This window comes from Astatotilapia calliptera, chromosome 7, assembly GCF_964374335.1.
Source record: "Astatotilapia calliptera chromosome 7, fAstCal68.1, whole genome shotgun sequence".
Classification (NCBI taxonomy): domain Eukaryota; kingdom Metazoa; phylum Chordata; class Actinopteri; order Cichliformes; family Cichlidae; genus Astatotilapia; species Astatotilapia calliptera.
The window spans coordinates 62,276,942-62,291,824 of record NC_137428.1 but is presented as its reverse complement, the minus strand read 5'-3'; the positions used below and the strand labels follow the sequence as shown (position 1 = coordinate 62,291,824).

At 40.5% G+C, this 14,883-nt stretch overlaps 2 protein-coding genes across 2 annotated transcripts in view; one reads left to right on the top strand and one right to left on the bottom strand.

The window, feature by feature from the left end:
- The first annotated feature begins 150 nt into the window (after window positions 1-150).
- sspn (sarcospan (Kras oncogene-associated gene)) lies at window positions 151-6,249 on the top strand. The gene is made up of 3 exons (XM_026176372.2): window positions 151-761; window positions 2,263-2,349; window positions 5,365-6,249. The coding sequence occupies exons 1-3, from the start codon at window positions 534-536 to the stop codon at window positions 5,722-5,724; spliced, it is 675 nt and encodes a 224-aa protein (XP_026032157.1). The 5' UTR covers window positions 151-533; the 3' UTR covers window positions 5,725-6,249.
- Window positions 6,250-10,701: 4,452 nt separating this feature from the next.
- itpr2 (inositol 1,4,5-trisphosphate receptor, type 2) overlaps window positions 10,702-14,883 on the bottom strand; it is a 63,958-nt gene continuing 59,776 nt past the window's right edge. The window contains exons 56-57 of the mRNA XM_026176344.2: window positions 13,286-13,447; window positions 10,702-11,622 (exon numbers count right to left, since the gene is read on the bottom strand). Of these exons, the coding sequence (XP_026032129.1) occupies window positions 11,542-11,622; window positions 13,286-13,447 (243 nt within the window). The 3' untranslated portion in view covers window positions 10,702-11,541. The remainder of the gene's footprint in view (window positions 11,623-13,285; window positions 13,448-14,883) is intronic.

The window sequence follows — 14,883 nt, the reverse complement described above, 5'->3', positions numbered from 1 at the left end:
TGCCCTCACATGCCTTGTGATCACATTACTCGTTCCTGTAAGTCATGTGACACGTTCTGGCTGGCGGCATATGGTTGTCTTGTGTAACTGCTGACAAAGAATGAAACAGTCACTTGGCTCTTTAATGAAGTGTCACCTCCTCTGTGCTGGCTGTTCATTAACTCATACCTGCTGATCCCTCTCTGTACTTTCCCTTTTTTGTTTTTAATGTGAGTACACGATAAATCATCTTATTGTCGTAAGTTGGAATCCCCCTTTGTGTCTTCCTGCCTCCCATCCCTCCTCTTCCTTCCCTCCTCAGTATGCTGCCTGCTCTATATGTGGCACTGGAGCCGCGTTAGGATTCCAGTCCAAATGTTTTCCATATTAGTTCAGAGCCTTCTCTGATTCCAAATAGCAGCCATAGCTGTGTTTATGGTGAGAGAGGGCAGGGAGGGGAAGGGAAGGGAGGGAGACCGCAGGCGGGCTCATACACCCCAAAGAGTAAAAGTCGTGTAGAGACACAGGAAAAGAAAGTGAAGGCAGAAAGAGAAATGAGACAGACACAGAAAGATTCCTCAGACAAGAAGGAGGGCAAGAAGAAGAGAGAAGAGAGCCCAACACCAGAAGATGGCCATAAGTGCAGAGTCTGTCGTTTCCCTCTGCTCATCGCTCTGCTCCAGCTGCTGTTGGGGGTGGCTGTCACAGCCGTGGCCTTCCTTATGTTGGCTATCAGTCCCTCACTTTTGGCCAGGGAGACTCCACACTGGGCTGGGATCATTGTAAGCTGCATACTTTACGCTCTATCATCATCCGCTACACTCATTTGTTTGCATGGAACTTCCGGTTTCTGATACTTCTGCATGAGCCTCAGCAACACACCTGTGTTGTACATCTTTAGCACACTGTATGTCAACACCGGCCCCCACCAGGCTGTCTCTGCCAGACAGGCACCGTAGCCATGGGAAATCACTAATATTGTCATGTGGTAACAAATCTCCATCTGTCATATTCACCTGAATGCATACACCTGCATTTCCATTATTTCTCAGTCACATGCATCAGCTTGCACCTTCTGTTGTTCACACTGCATGTCCAAGAAATCTTAAACATCTGGACAGATGAGATGAGTCATCCAATAACAGCATGCCGCATTCCAAACTAACCCACGAACACCCACACAGTGTCAGAAGACCTCATTATTATTTGCAAATATGATGTACATCTTTTTGAGTACCTCTGCATCCTTGCCATCCGGTCTCCCCCACATATACACGCACACATCACATATAGTTTCACACAAAAGTAAACTTTTACGATGCAAACAACAAATGAAAGATAAGTTGCGTGTTTCATTTAGGTTAAGACGAGAAGTGGAATTTCAAGAGAAATTAACAAAAAGGTCACGAAAGCACTGAAAGTTTGTTAATGTTGAAGTGTAACTGACTGGGAGCATCAGTTAAACTGTAAAGCTTTGAGGTTTCAGCTCACAAAGGTGAACTTTGTTAAGAGTAACACGTAAAAAGTGGATAAACTGTAAGTTGAAGTGTTACAAATGCACGCACTTTAACTTGTATAACCAATGAGGCACAAAGTGTTCATCTTTCCTTGTGAAATGTGTAATAAAAAAGGGGGGAAGGCAAATTTACTTATTATTATAGTTTGGGCTAAGACTTCAGCTCACCTTTCAGTGATATATGTTTAAAAAAACGTGTTTTTTGTGTCTGGGCTCTACCCCAGCCTATCACAGATGCCATCTGCCTTCGAAAACATCCCTGGACATCAACATCCCGAGTTAGATCCTCACGAGATTCAGCCAAGTGAAAAACATTGAGGTCATCAAGAACTTTCCAGAGAATCCTGAGTGCTTAAGAACCTGAGAAAAACATTTAAATAAGATGCCTCACGTTAGTCACAAGACTCCAATTGCACTGAAGACACAGAGATAGAGTGTGAGTGTGTTTGTGTGCAAGAAAGAGAGAGGAGGGGAGTGAAAGGGAAAGACAGAGTAAAGTAGTCAGATGGCAGCTTACTGCTGAATCATGTAATACCAGGAAACACCTCTGAAAACCTGGGGGAAAGTATTTCTTTTTCTTATTCATGGTCTAAACTGTATGTAAATGTATGATCTACAAGTCATTCATATATGCTATATATATGGATGAAATGGATCTTTGTGGTGCTTAAAAATCATGTTGTCACAAATCATGTAGATGTTTTTAATGCCTTGATGACTGAGTCTATCCAAATAATGCTAAACCCTTTTTTTCTGTTATGTTTCAGCTGTGTTTAGTTTCCATCCTGGGCTTTGTCCTGTACTGTATCACCTATGTCCCTGATGAGAGAACATCGAAGCAATTCATTGTCAAGGTGAGCTTAGCGAAAGCCTGGTGACTTAAAACATTTGCTTATTAATGCGAAAACAAGTGTCTGAAATTGTCCCACGATTTGTAGAATCAGTCAAAAGTATGACCAGGCTTAGTGTTCAGACAGAAAACCTCTGCAGAAAACATTATTTTACTCCCTGTTAAAGTACAAAGCTGGTCTCAGGGAACTGCAACTGTCAGAAGCATAGAGAGAAAAGCATTTAACAGCATTCCTGTTTAAAAGTGCTCTGCAGGAATCCGTGTGAGCGGAGGAGTGCTTTCATTAATGCGACTTGATTGTACAGCTTAATTAGCCACACAATGTATGCAGCTGGAATTTCAAAGCAATTAAAATCAGCCGATCATTGTTTCCTGGGAAGGGGCATCCTTTTTTTATGTCTGGGTCTTCTGTGCATACCAGGTTCAAATATGTAAATGATGTAAAGACAGCATACTTCAGCAGTATTTTGTATTAGAAAATGCTGCTAATTTGCAGAAAGGCTTGTTAAAAAAACAAAACAATGCTAGCATGTCTATTTTGTGTAGCTTTAAATGTCATCGATGTACCTCAGTCACCAGAAAGACACAGATTCTGATCATTTGCATTTTTAAGTTCACAAACTAGTGATATTAGCCAATCCCTAAATGAGACAGTATTGAACTTGTTGAAATTTGACTGCATTGTTCATTTATCCATTTGTCTTGCATAGCAGCAAAGTATAGTGCTGTGAAAAAGTGTTTGGCCTCTTGATACAATGAGTCTTTCACATCGCTGTGGAGGAATTTTGGTCCACTCTTCTTTGTAGAATTGTTTTAATTCAGCCACCTTGAAAGGTTTTCATTCATGAATAGTCTCAATTGGATTTGAGTCCAGACTTTGACTAGGACACTTCAAAACCTTCCTTTTTTCTTTTGAGACATTCAGAGGTGGACTTGCTGTTGTGTTTTGGGTCATCGTCCTGCTGCCCAACTCAAGCGTTCTCGAGCTTCAGAGCACAAATTGATGAACATTTAAAAATTTCTGCTGAAGAGAATTTTTTTTGATTCCATCAATTACAGCAAGTTACTCAGTTCATAAAGCAGCAAATAGCCCCAGACTATTAACCCACCATTGGTCATGATGTTCTTTTTCTGAATTGCTGTGCTAGTTTTATGCCTGATGTATCGTGACATAAACCTTCCAGAAAGTTCAACTTTTGTCTCGCCAGTCCACAGAATATTTTCCCAAAGGTCTTGGGGATCATTAACATGTTTTTTGGCAAATGTGAGACGAGTCCTTGTGTTCTTTTTGGTCAGCTTGAACTCTCCCATGGATGCCATTTTTGCCCAGTCTCTTTCTTAGTGTTGAATCATGAACACTGACTTTAACTGAGACACGTGAGGCCTGCAGGTCTTGGGTTCTTTTTTGGCCTTCTGGAAAAGTTGTGTTGGTCTCGGATGATAATGGCTCTCATTGTGGTTCACTGGACTCCCAAAGCCTGGGAAATGGTTTTGTAACCCTTTCCAGAGTGATAGATGTCAATGACTTTGTTTCTCAGCTGTTTCTTTTGATCATGTGTTTTTTGATATCTTTTAGCTTACTAAACTTTGTCAGTCAGGTTCTGTTTGTGCTTCTTAATTGATTCAAAGGTCTGTTGTAATCAGGCCTGGGTGGGGCTGGTGAATATAATTCATTAATCATAGTTAATTCAAGATTTTACAATGGGGGCAATTACTTTTTCAAACAGCATCAGGTAGGTTTGGATAGCTTTTTTTCCTTTAATAAGATAAGCAATCATTTAAAATCTTTGTTTTTGTTTACTCGGGTTATCTTTGTCTGATATTAAAATCTGCTTGATTATCTGAAACATGTAAGTGTGACAGTTACATAAAAAAAGAGATCAGGAAATGGGCAAATATTTTTTCACAGCACAGTATGTCCTTATGTCAGGTGTCATTTCTTGTAGTTTTTTTTAGCCAAAAGTTCTATGTAGAAGAAAAAACCTCCTTGTCTGGCCTTCAAACAGCCCTCAAACCAAAACAAATGTGTTTTAATTTGTTAATTTACTTTGTCAGTGAATACGCGACTACACTGTCTCTCTTTCTGAAGAATCTGTGGCCTTGCAGTGAGCTTGTTTATTAATTCCAGTTGCCCTTGGTTCAAAGAGAGAGCAAAGGGAGAGGGAGCCGTTCTCACATTAAGTGTTAACTGTGTTGTTAGATAGGGACTCATATGACCACTTTATTTCTCATTAACTGTGTAAAAACACTCGTGACTATGAGTTTTGAAGTGCTCTGTAAAAGTGGACAGCACATAGACTCTTAACAACGACGACGACAACAGCATCCTTACTTTCAACTTTGGGCTTTCCGATCACCTGTTTAGTGAAGCCCACACTGTTCAGCAGAGTGCTTGTTGATGCACTTGCTTTACATGCATCTCCCCTGTAATCATCCATACTCTCCATCTCACAGCTGTTCCAAAATTAACATAAATGCAGTTTCAAATCAAGCACCACTCATCACTTGCATAACTCTATAAGCAGCATGTAACTGAAAGCAAAATACACCAGCGAATGAGGGCTCCTTTTATATAAGCGGTGGATTAAGATGAAGGTTTAGTGTTATTGCAATCGTGCAGTTGCATAAACAGCACAAAGCCTCTGTCACATTTTGAAACTGTATTTTTAGATGCTCTCTGCAAGTATTCTCACACAGGACATCCACTAAAGGTTGGAGGTGGCTGTAGCTGCAGGTCACTGGAATATATGTGATATCTCCCCTTCGTGCTAAGAGCTGGACCAGTACTCTTAGGGTCAGAGTATTCTGGGTAATCTCTTTGAACTTAATTTGCCATAGGCACTGAGCCAGCACGTCTGTTTCTAAGCTACAGTTTTGGCACTGTGGGGTAATCATGAGACAACAGGCTAAAGTGGGAGCCGGATTAGAATATAAAAACATATTGAATAAAAGATAGACAATGTTTTCTGATGAAAGCTTTCATAGTGTCTGGTCTCACGCTAGCTTTCTGCCCCTACAGCTCCTGTATTTTGTCCTGTGCATGATTGGCCTGGTCATCTCTGTGCTGGTCATGGCGTTTGCTGCCCACCATTACGAGCAAACCAGCAGCTTCATCTGTGAGCAAGATGTAGAAGCCTGCGTCTGCATACTCGATGAAGAAGATCTACTAGCTCGCACCTTCACTTACGAGGGAGTCAGTGACTGCGAGGTGATCACCGGTACACTCACACTTTACTTCCTGATCCAGATCTTCCTCAATCTGGCCCAAGCGCTCATCTGTGCCGTTGGTGCCTTCATCATGTGGAAGCACCGCTATCAGGTCTTCTTTGCTGGTCTTCAGATTGGCTCTCCCTCAACCCAGCAGTGGCAGAAAGTTTAATTGAAGATGGCAAAGCTCACGAGGTGCCTCTGGTCAGTCAGCTCAAGAGGGAGGTTGACTTAACTCTGGCGGACTGGAATATTTGTCTTTTTGTGTGCCTTGGCTTGTTCTCTGTCAGCCAATCACGTGGCAGCAGCTCAATGTATTTATGCTGGAAGTTGTATCAGCTTTGTAACAGCTTTTTGTATTTTATATAAGTAAAGTTCTACTTCCAGTTTCCAATTTTTAGTCCTTGAAAAGAAGTTGTAAAGTCAAAAGCAGCTTATTGTGTTTCATATTTTTGTTAGTTATGTTTTCATCTCATTCACAGAAATTTCATAACCACGACACCTAAAACACATCGAGTTCTTGTGCAATGATTCTCAATTACAGAATGAAACTGCCTCAAAAATTAAAAAAGGATTGTTCACACATTAGCAAATATTAGTAAGATGAATCTTAAACCTTAAAATGAATGCTTTATTTATTGTTACTGTTACTGCATAAAATCCCCTTTTATTAAAGCCTTGTTTTATATTATGTGCATTTTGAGGTTCGTTTTCAGGGTTTTTTTGATGAAAATCATTTAGTTTATTAATTTTGCCACTAAACATATGCAGCTCGCTAAATACAGACTTCACTCCCCTGACAAAAAAAACGTTATCAAAGTCCTTTTCAGCTGGTACAAGTAAACGCCACACAGTTCTGAGTGCAGTAGCATAACCTGAGCAGGCTACACTTCATAAGACTGGTTTCAGACTGAACTGGGCTGTGGTGGAAGGTGGCCAGCAGCCAGCATGAGTCAAACAGCCTGTAGGAGTGGAACTGCTGCAGCCACAAAGAGAGGAGGGGTGAGACGGGGTGAGGAAAGGGGGGACTCAGACTGGCAGCTGGACTGAAGTGACCTATGGTGAATCATTTCACAGTGTTTGAGCTGTGTTAGGAAGCGGGGAAAAAAATAAATGGTGGTTTTTATTTTTAAATGAAATAGGTTTCTGTGTTATTTATTACTACTCTAGCAATATTTACCTGCAATCTCAACATGCTAAGCAGGAAACGTAAGCATGAGTCAGTTTCCATATGAATGAAATGTATGCCCAGAGGAAGAGTGTAACTAGTGCTGAATCAAATACACCCTACATTGTTTTGTCAGTGATAAAAGGTTAATTAACTGAAATCTTAAATTTTATGAATTAATTTCATGTGGATAAAAAAATGCCAGTAGTTACTCTTTCAAGACTGTCTTAACATATTTGGGCACAAATAGAAACCTTTTTGTCAGCTGTATGCAGTTGCAGTTTCCCTTTTTTTGTAATTACATACACAGGTACCAGGCACTTTAGGTAAAGTGTTGAGCTGCCTATTAACACAAAGGTCTAATCAGCCAATCACATGGCAGCAGTTCCACAGGTGTTGGTGTAATGGTGTGGGGGACATTTTTTGGCACACTTTGATTCGCTTAGTACCAGCTGAGCATCATTAAAATGCTGCAGCTTTCCTGAGTATTGTTGCTGCCTATGTCCATCCTATTATGACCACAGTGTACCCATCTGTTAATGGCTGCTTCTAGCAAGATAATGCACCATGTCACCATATTGTCATCTCAAACTGGTTTCTTGAACATGACAATGAATTCACTGTACTCAAATGGCTTCCACAGTCACTAGATCTTAATCCAATAGAGCACCTTTGGGATGTACAGTTGACAAATCTGCAGCTGTGTAACGCTATCATGTCAATATGGACCAATAACTCTGAGTCATGTTCCTAGCACTTTGTTGAAGCTATGCCATGAACATTTAAGGTAATTCTCAAGGCAAAAGGGGTCTAATCTAGTACTTGCACACTGAGCCCAATAGTGTCTAATGAGTGTATATAGATATCAAATGAAGACTGAACATTGCATTCAGAATAATTACTTGGTCTTTACATTAAAACATGTATTATTATTGCTGAAAACAGAGTAGAGTAAGCTTTACCTATGCTACCTGCAAGTTACGCCAATCTATACATCCATTCACAAGCCACAGCATATCCAGGCAGAAGGGCAGCCTATCATGATAATGTAAAACGTAAAAGCAGGCACTGAAACTTGTTGTTCGTTAACAAAATATGTAGTGATCATAATTTACATGTGACTGCTCACATGTGGCTTTCCTCAAAGACTATGGCACAACTTAAAAAATATTAACTCAGTGTGTCATTTATTGTAGGAATGATTTATTCATTCTGTTTAATGATTTATTCACACATATTGCACGATACACAACTGTGTGTGTGTGTGTGTGTGTGTGTGTGACGGAAAACAATATTCTCCATGTGCTTGTTTTCTGTGATATGATGTCAATGCATCATGTGACCAGAAACAACTCAACTTCACTGCCATACAAAGGAAGTCACATGCCAGTCGTCATGAGGCCATGGTTATTTATAAAAATGAGTGTGATGAGGGACCTTCCACCCACCTCTTTGGAAGGTAACAGCTTTCTGTGTGGTCAGTTTGTCTTTCCAGGCAAAACAACAACAAAAAAGCATCGTCTGATATCTGACTCTGGTGGCCACTGATGCTGCTGAGAGTCTTTAGAGAAAACTGCAGAAGACAGAAGATCAATATGTGTATTGACACGAAGGAAAACGATGCACTCTGCATCTCTAAAATAGACTGAACAACATCAAGTGTTTTTGATCATTTTACATGCAGATGCTCTTTATATCCAGCTAAATATGGCTTGATTAATTCTGTGCATTGGTGTCAAAATGCCTTCCAGGCACAGAGGTGTCTCAGATGTTGCCTTATATTTACTGATCTGGGTGTTTTCCTACTTGCTCTAGTGAATACACAAAAGCTAAGCATGTGACTTGAAGATGATCCAAATGTGTCTGAGGTTGTGTTCATAAAGTAAACAAAACACTTCTCATGTGCATTAAAAGGGCTTTGGTAATCACCAAGGATGAAGTTAAGCAGACTGTAGAGTCTAGGCTATTAGCCATTAATAGTAAATGGACATCAAAGTTAAATGGTTTCTCTCCAGGGTCACAGCATAAATATTAGCTGATCAAATTTAGGAAGTGATGCAAGGTGAAGCGGTGGTGTTACAATATAGCATCAAGAGTTTTGCCAGACAGCAGTGATGGTCCTGATATTAGCCTCTCCCTCCTTTCCATTTCTGAGTGCAACACATTCCAGTGAAGCTGCACTTAACCCTTCTTGTCTGCGCAGTGACAGCTGCTCGCCATTATGGCACTGCGTGAACTAATTTTAATGGCTGTCACAGGCAGCAGGAGCAAATGCAGGCCTGCCAGCGTAAACACTGAACTGAAGCCAAGAAGGATGGGCTTCTCTGCAGAGGGTAAATGGCAAGACAGGATAAGAGACCAGTTTACTTTCTGAGACTTGTTAATCATTTCAAATTTCATACAGACGCACAGACAGACGCAGAGACGGGTTTGAGTTCACCACCTCCTCAAGTGATGACTGTGGAATTACCAGTGGGGATTTCCATGTGTGGAAACAAAGCTCAATGTAGCTAATGCTTCAGTTCATTAATGCCGTTAATATTTTTCTTCTTAAAACCATCACCGTTTAGCTTTTGGCGGGGTTAGTTTTTACACCAACATTTTCCAAATTACTTTTAACTATTTTTACATATCCAAGCTGAGGTGTTACAGCTTAATTTGTTAAAATAGGTGCAATTAATGAATAATTGCACCTATTTTGCTTTCCCACCACACGTTCACTGATAGTTAATTACTGCTCTAGAAATCCTGTACAATCTTTTATTTTTGTAGTTTAAAAACTATTTTTTAAGTACTGAATTAAACTTAAATAAATCTAATTAGATGGATGTGATTATTTGAAACTATTCATTAACCGATATGACGGATTGAAATGACAAGGCTATCTAATTAAACATTTGGTATCTCTGATTGCTAGACAGCTAAGCGTACAGATTCAACACCGCCCACCCATTTAATTCAGCTATTGCACATTTTGAAACTATAGACACTTAAATCCACTATTCAGGGAAATGGTTGCAAACTTTACAAGGTCAGGCAGCCATTCATCTCACACATGAAGAGCTGCAGACTTAATAAACTACTTGATAAAAATCTGATGATGATTCTGTATTGAATGAAAGGAGGCCTTATGCTTTTTTTTTTTTTTTTTTGCCATTTTCCATCATATTTATTCATGGATACTTATATTATACATAGTCAAAGTCTCATTTAATGTAGACAACATCTTTACCAGGCGCAGACAGTCAGTGGAAAGTTAACTTAAAGGCAAAGCAAGTAAAACAGCTTGTTACAGACAGACGATGAACCACGAGGCCGCACTATACTTAGATATAAGCAAAATTAATAAAGATTATTTTGTAATTTGAATCACGCATAGCTACTCAAGTACAGCACAAGAATAAAAATACTGGGCTTGAAATGTACATAATTAGTCCCCTTTAAATACAAGGGGTGTAGCAAAGCTGGAAGAAGTAAATTTGTCATAACAGTCATGAAACTGAGCCGAAATATTAGCTCATCTAAAAGAAGACGTGACATCTTGCATCCCCCTCATGGACGAGCACAAGTAAGTTAAGACTGGTGTACAGGGGCTCACAGTGAGTACTCATCCATTTCCAACAAGAAGATTTGAACTGAACTTTACTAGAGAGTTGAAACATTTTTCTACACACTGCCTTTCAGCTAACAGTGTCTCAGGACATTGAGTGATGGAGTACGCCACAGTCTGGTGTTCATCTGTGCAACTTTAAAATAACTGCAGACTTCTCAACTGCACTTCACGAGGGACTAGTGAAAATTATTTACACTAAAAGACACTTTATAAAACAGTAGGAGATGGATGTTAGAGCAGATACAGTAAATTACAGTATTAGCTTACATCTCTATAAACACAAGGATGTTCATAACGTAACAAAAAACTGTGAGCTTACCATCTTCAGTCAAGATGTATCAATATATGATTTAAGACCATCAAGAAAGTTTTGCACAGGAAATAAGTTTATTCACATTTATATATATATGACATAGAAATCTGTAAAAGGCAACTGAAGTGGTGCGGTGAATGCGTATTTAAACAGAACAAAGCATTCAAATAATAATAATAATAATAATAATAATACCTCAAACCAACCTGTTACTGTTTGCAGTTAAAGGTTTTTACTCTTTTTTTTATTTTAAAAAGTGCACTTTCAGCAATCGCAATGTTCCATTTATAAAAGTTAACGAGTAAGGCAGCATGAGTCTTTTTTTTCCCAAAATGCAAAAATACTCGTCCAGTTATGAACCAACAATTTTCTCATAAATACCAACAAAAATCTAAAACGGTAAAATTCTTGATCTTAGTGTGCACACTCTTCCTCTGGAAGCCTGCGAGCCAATCATTGACCTCTGTGGGGCTGGCTGATCAACACTATGACAGTGGTGGAGCAGAGGCCAAGACAGCTGTCCACAGGCCTGACAGCACTTAACCATTAACCTACCTTAACATTTCCCTCAGCTTCTGTCTGGCACGCTATCACTACATTGGAAGGTGTGTGCTGTGCCTGGTCAATCATTGACAGACCAGTTTTTCTGTACACAAGGGCCCTTATGGCTGAGTGGGCACAAAAGGCACACTGTCTCCAAATAAGGCCGTGTTTGTGTCACTTTGTGTCACAGAAAAGGCACTATGTCTAAAATTAAGCATCAACACTTGCTGGTCCCTTGCAAATTTTGACATCAGTAATTGTAGGTGTACATTTGAGTACAAGTGTTGTTCTCAAGGCTGCAGTTCATGTGTCTGCGTTTCTCTCTGGCTTTATAGTGAGCCAATAGCAGCGCTCAGTGAGTTGGAATGTGATGATTGGGCTGAGGAGGACCCAGGAATCCGAGCCTCTGTTTGTTCTTCCTCTGTTCTGTCATCTGTTGAGGAGAAGGGGAGGAAAACAAAAGCTGTAAGGTTTGTATATTCTGTATGTAGCACACACAGAAACTTGGTTTCTTGCCATTAATGTAGTAGTACAGTTATATATATATATATATATATATATATATATATATATATATATATATATATATATATATATACACACACACACACACACACATACATATATATATATATATATATATATATGAATAAACTTGCAGTACATGTAGATTTCTCCTCCAAGAGTGAACAAACTGTTTTAGTTTAGACAAAAATCATTGAATTTGTCATTTCAGAAGTTGCACAGTTATTCTACAACATTCTTCTATCAATTTTAAATCGCCTGAGATGTAATCTTCTGCACGGCTGCATGAAAATAACCTTGTTCAACACTGCCGTTATGACTGGAAACTAAAATGTCCCTTGGAAACTTCATTAGAGGACACAGTCATGTGTGGGAGTGTGCAGAACTGTGACCTGCACAGTGGATGTATAAGAGTAAGTGCGTGTGTGTAAATGAATCAGAAATGCTGGTTCACATTTACAGTGGTTTCCAGTGTTGACGTCACAAATGGGGTCCATGGGTTCTGTGAGCCGTAAACTGTATATGCAAAATAAAGGGGGCGAAAAAAAAGCAGGCTGTGCAGAAAGCCACACTGCTAAGTAGCGACACACATAAACCTACACAGAGTCTCAGCTGTGATAGTGTGCAGAGGTCAGCAAAAGGTTGTAATGAAGGAGGAGCTGCAGGAGAACTTTCCTCCCAGTGAGAAACAGTCTTGAGTTCATATCTGGTGTGAGACCTGCAGACCTCCCTTGTGACTGCAGAGCTGTGGTTGGGCCTCACCTAACCCTCCATAAACACACTCACCTCCTGTGGCGTAAACTACACTTTCTGTTTACCATATAGGTGGAGTAGTATTCATGCTAACCCTATGATTCCTTATTAGTCAGAATAGAACCGGCAAACTTAGATTAGAATAGGTCCGCCTGCAGCTGACGCAAAACAGATTCAAAGATAATGCCTTGCCATCTTTGTTCAACCGTGCTGTAATAAAAGACATATTGAGCTGTTACTGGGGGTTACATGAGAGATCCCAGCACACAGCGAGATGTTACCAACTTTACTGCTTGCAGAGGTCGACAGTAGCTGTTCTCTTTTTTTGTTGTTTTTGTTTTTTTTAGTGAAGTGTTATTCTGCCCCATAAGGAGCTGTTTTCACACATTAGGCAGAAGAGGAACAAGGACAGGCCTGTGACTGGAATCACATGCAGAGGAGGCAGGTGATGAGAGTGATCAGTCACACTGCAGCAGCGGTGCTAGTCATCCAAACAGCCAGAGGCTCACTGGCGGCTCTCAGTCGTGTCGACTGCTGACGTGATAGTCACCTGTCGTGCTGCGTTCAGTAGCAGAATCCATCTGCATGAATAAACTGAGAGCATAGGGACTCTGCTAAAGCTATGTCTTTTATGTGACCTCCTCCCCTGTTGGTGTTACGAGGAGTCATGTGATGTGGACTTCACAGCACATGCGTGGAAGTCAGCTACCGAACAAGACGCAGTTTTACTTTGTGCTATTAAGCAGTTACAAAGAGCACAATGCTCAGAAGAGACCTTTTCCACAAGAGCATGAAAAATGCCTGAAGTAGCATTCTACCTGTTCTTTGAGCTCAGCCAGCTGGCCTGAGAGCTGAGCCACCAGATTGGCAGTGTTCTCCAGTTTCTCCTGCAGAGACCGCATCTCATTTTGCTCGTTGTCTCCCTCGCTGCTCACCAGAGACATGGCTCTCATACGAGGGAACCAGTCCAAGTTCTTCTCCTGGAGGAAAGGGGGAGAGAGATGGTATGTATGAGAAACTGAGAGAAAGGTGAAAAGAATAAACGCCTGAAATAAAGCTGACTCAATAGGTCAGAAAGATGGAAGCAACAGTATGTTGGCACACATGCAAGATTTGCATAGACACGTCAGGAGCATTACAGTGCTGAAGCCAGACTGCAGGAGGAGAGTAAACACAGAGGTAGTGGTAAGTGAAGACAGGCATGGAGGTTTAATATTAATCATTTCATCAGAATGGAAGCTGCTCTCCGTTTTGCACCTGACAGTGTAAATTTTTTTAAGCACCATTGCTGTCTCTTGGATACAGCAGATAGCAATAATACACTAAATGAACAGTAACTGGCATTTCAATTCTCACCCACTCCATAAGCACACTGTTGATGCACACAGGAGATGAGTCACTGTCGTCTATCAAGAACACAACTGGGAGTATAGTGTTACTTATGCGCTCGCGCGCGCGCGTGTGTGGTCACATGCAAAACGTGGATGTTTATTTTCTGTTTTTCTAACAGCGCAGCAGCAGCAGAGCAAACACTCTGCAGCAACGGTATAAGAAAACAAGGCGCATGCAAACCTATAGAATTATGTAAAGCGTGACTGTGTTTGTCTCTGTGTGGGTGTGTGTGCTGTTCATTTGCTACTGCATGGATATGTACACAGAAAGGTGTGAGCGAGCGTGTGTGTTTTACAACACGCGTGGCTCTTGTGCAACGCTGAAAGTGAGATAGGTTTCACAGCGACAGACTGCCATCGGCTTATCTTATGTAATATTCTTTAGCCAGTTCTTCTGATAAAAATTACTTAAAAGGTGCTGAGAGTGGGATTTGACTGGCACCACGTTAAGTCTGGTAGGAGGAGTGAGGTATTCTCCCACCTTCTCTTATATAAGAATAAACCGCAGGGATAGAAAGACCGATCAGAGTGCGAGACGCTGAGGACAAAGAAGAGGGCATGCCGTCTGAGGGTGGACAGGGATGTGGAGCGTGTCGGTTATTTGTTTGCATTTCCTCATGTGATCGGTTTAACCACTCTGCTAGGTGAAACATTCGTATCGTGAGTTTACTGCTTTGTCCATTCCTCATCAACAATACAAATGGAAACTCTCAGAAACTGTTCATATCAGTTTTATATATGCTCGCAGTGTCAGATTTTTAACATTCAAACACTGAAAAACTGTTGTGAATTTGACAGTTGTATACAAAATACAAATTTCTACTATATAGACTGAAATCATAATAATAGCACTGGGAATACATGAGAAACTCTTAGTTACTTCGTTACCCAAATCATAAGTGAACCTTCAAAGTAATTTCAGTTTAGCATGCACATGCACTCACCAGAGACTATTAGTTTTACCTTGCTAGCATATTGGTATCACAGCATCACACAGTTGGTGCAGATTTGTTGGCCACTCATCC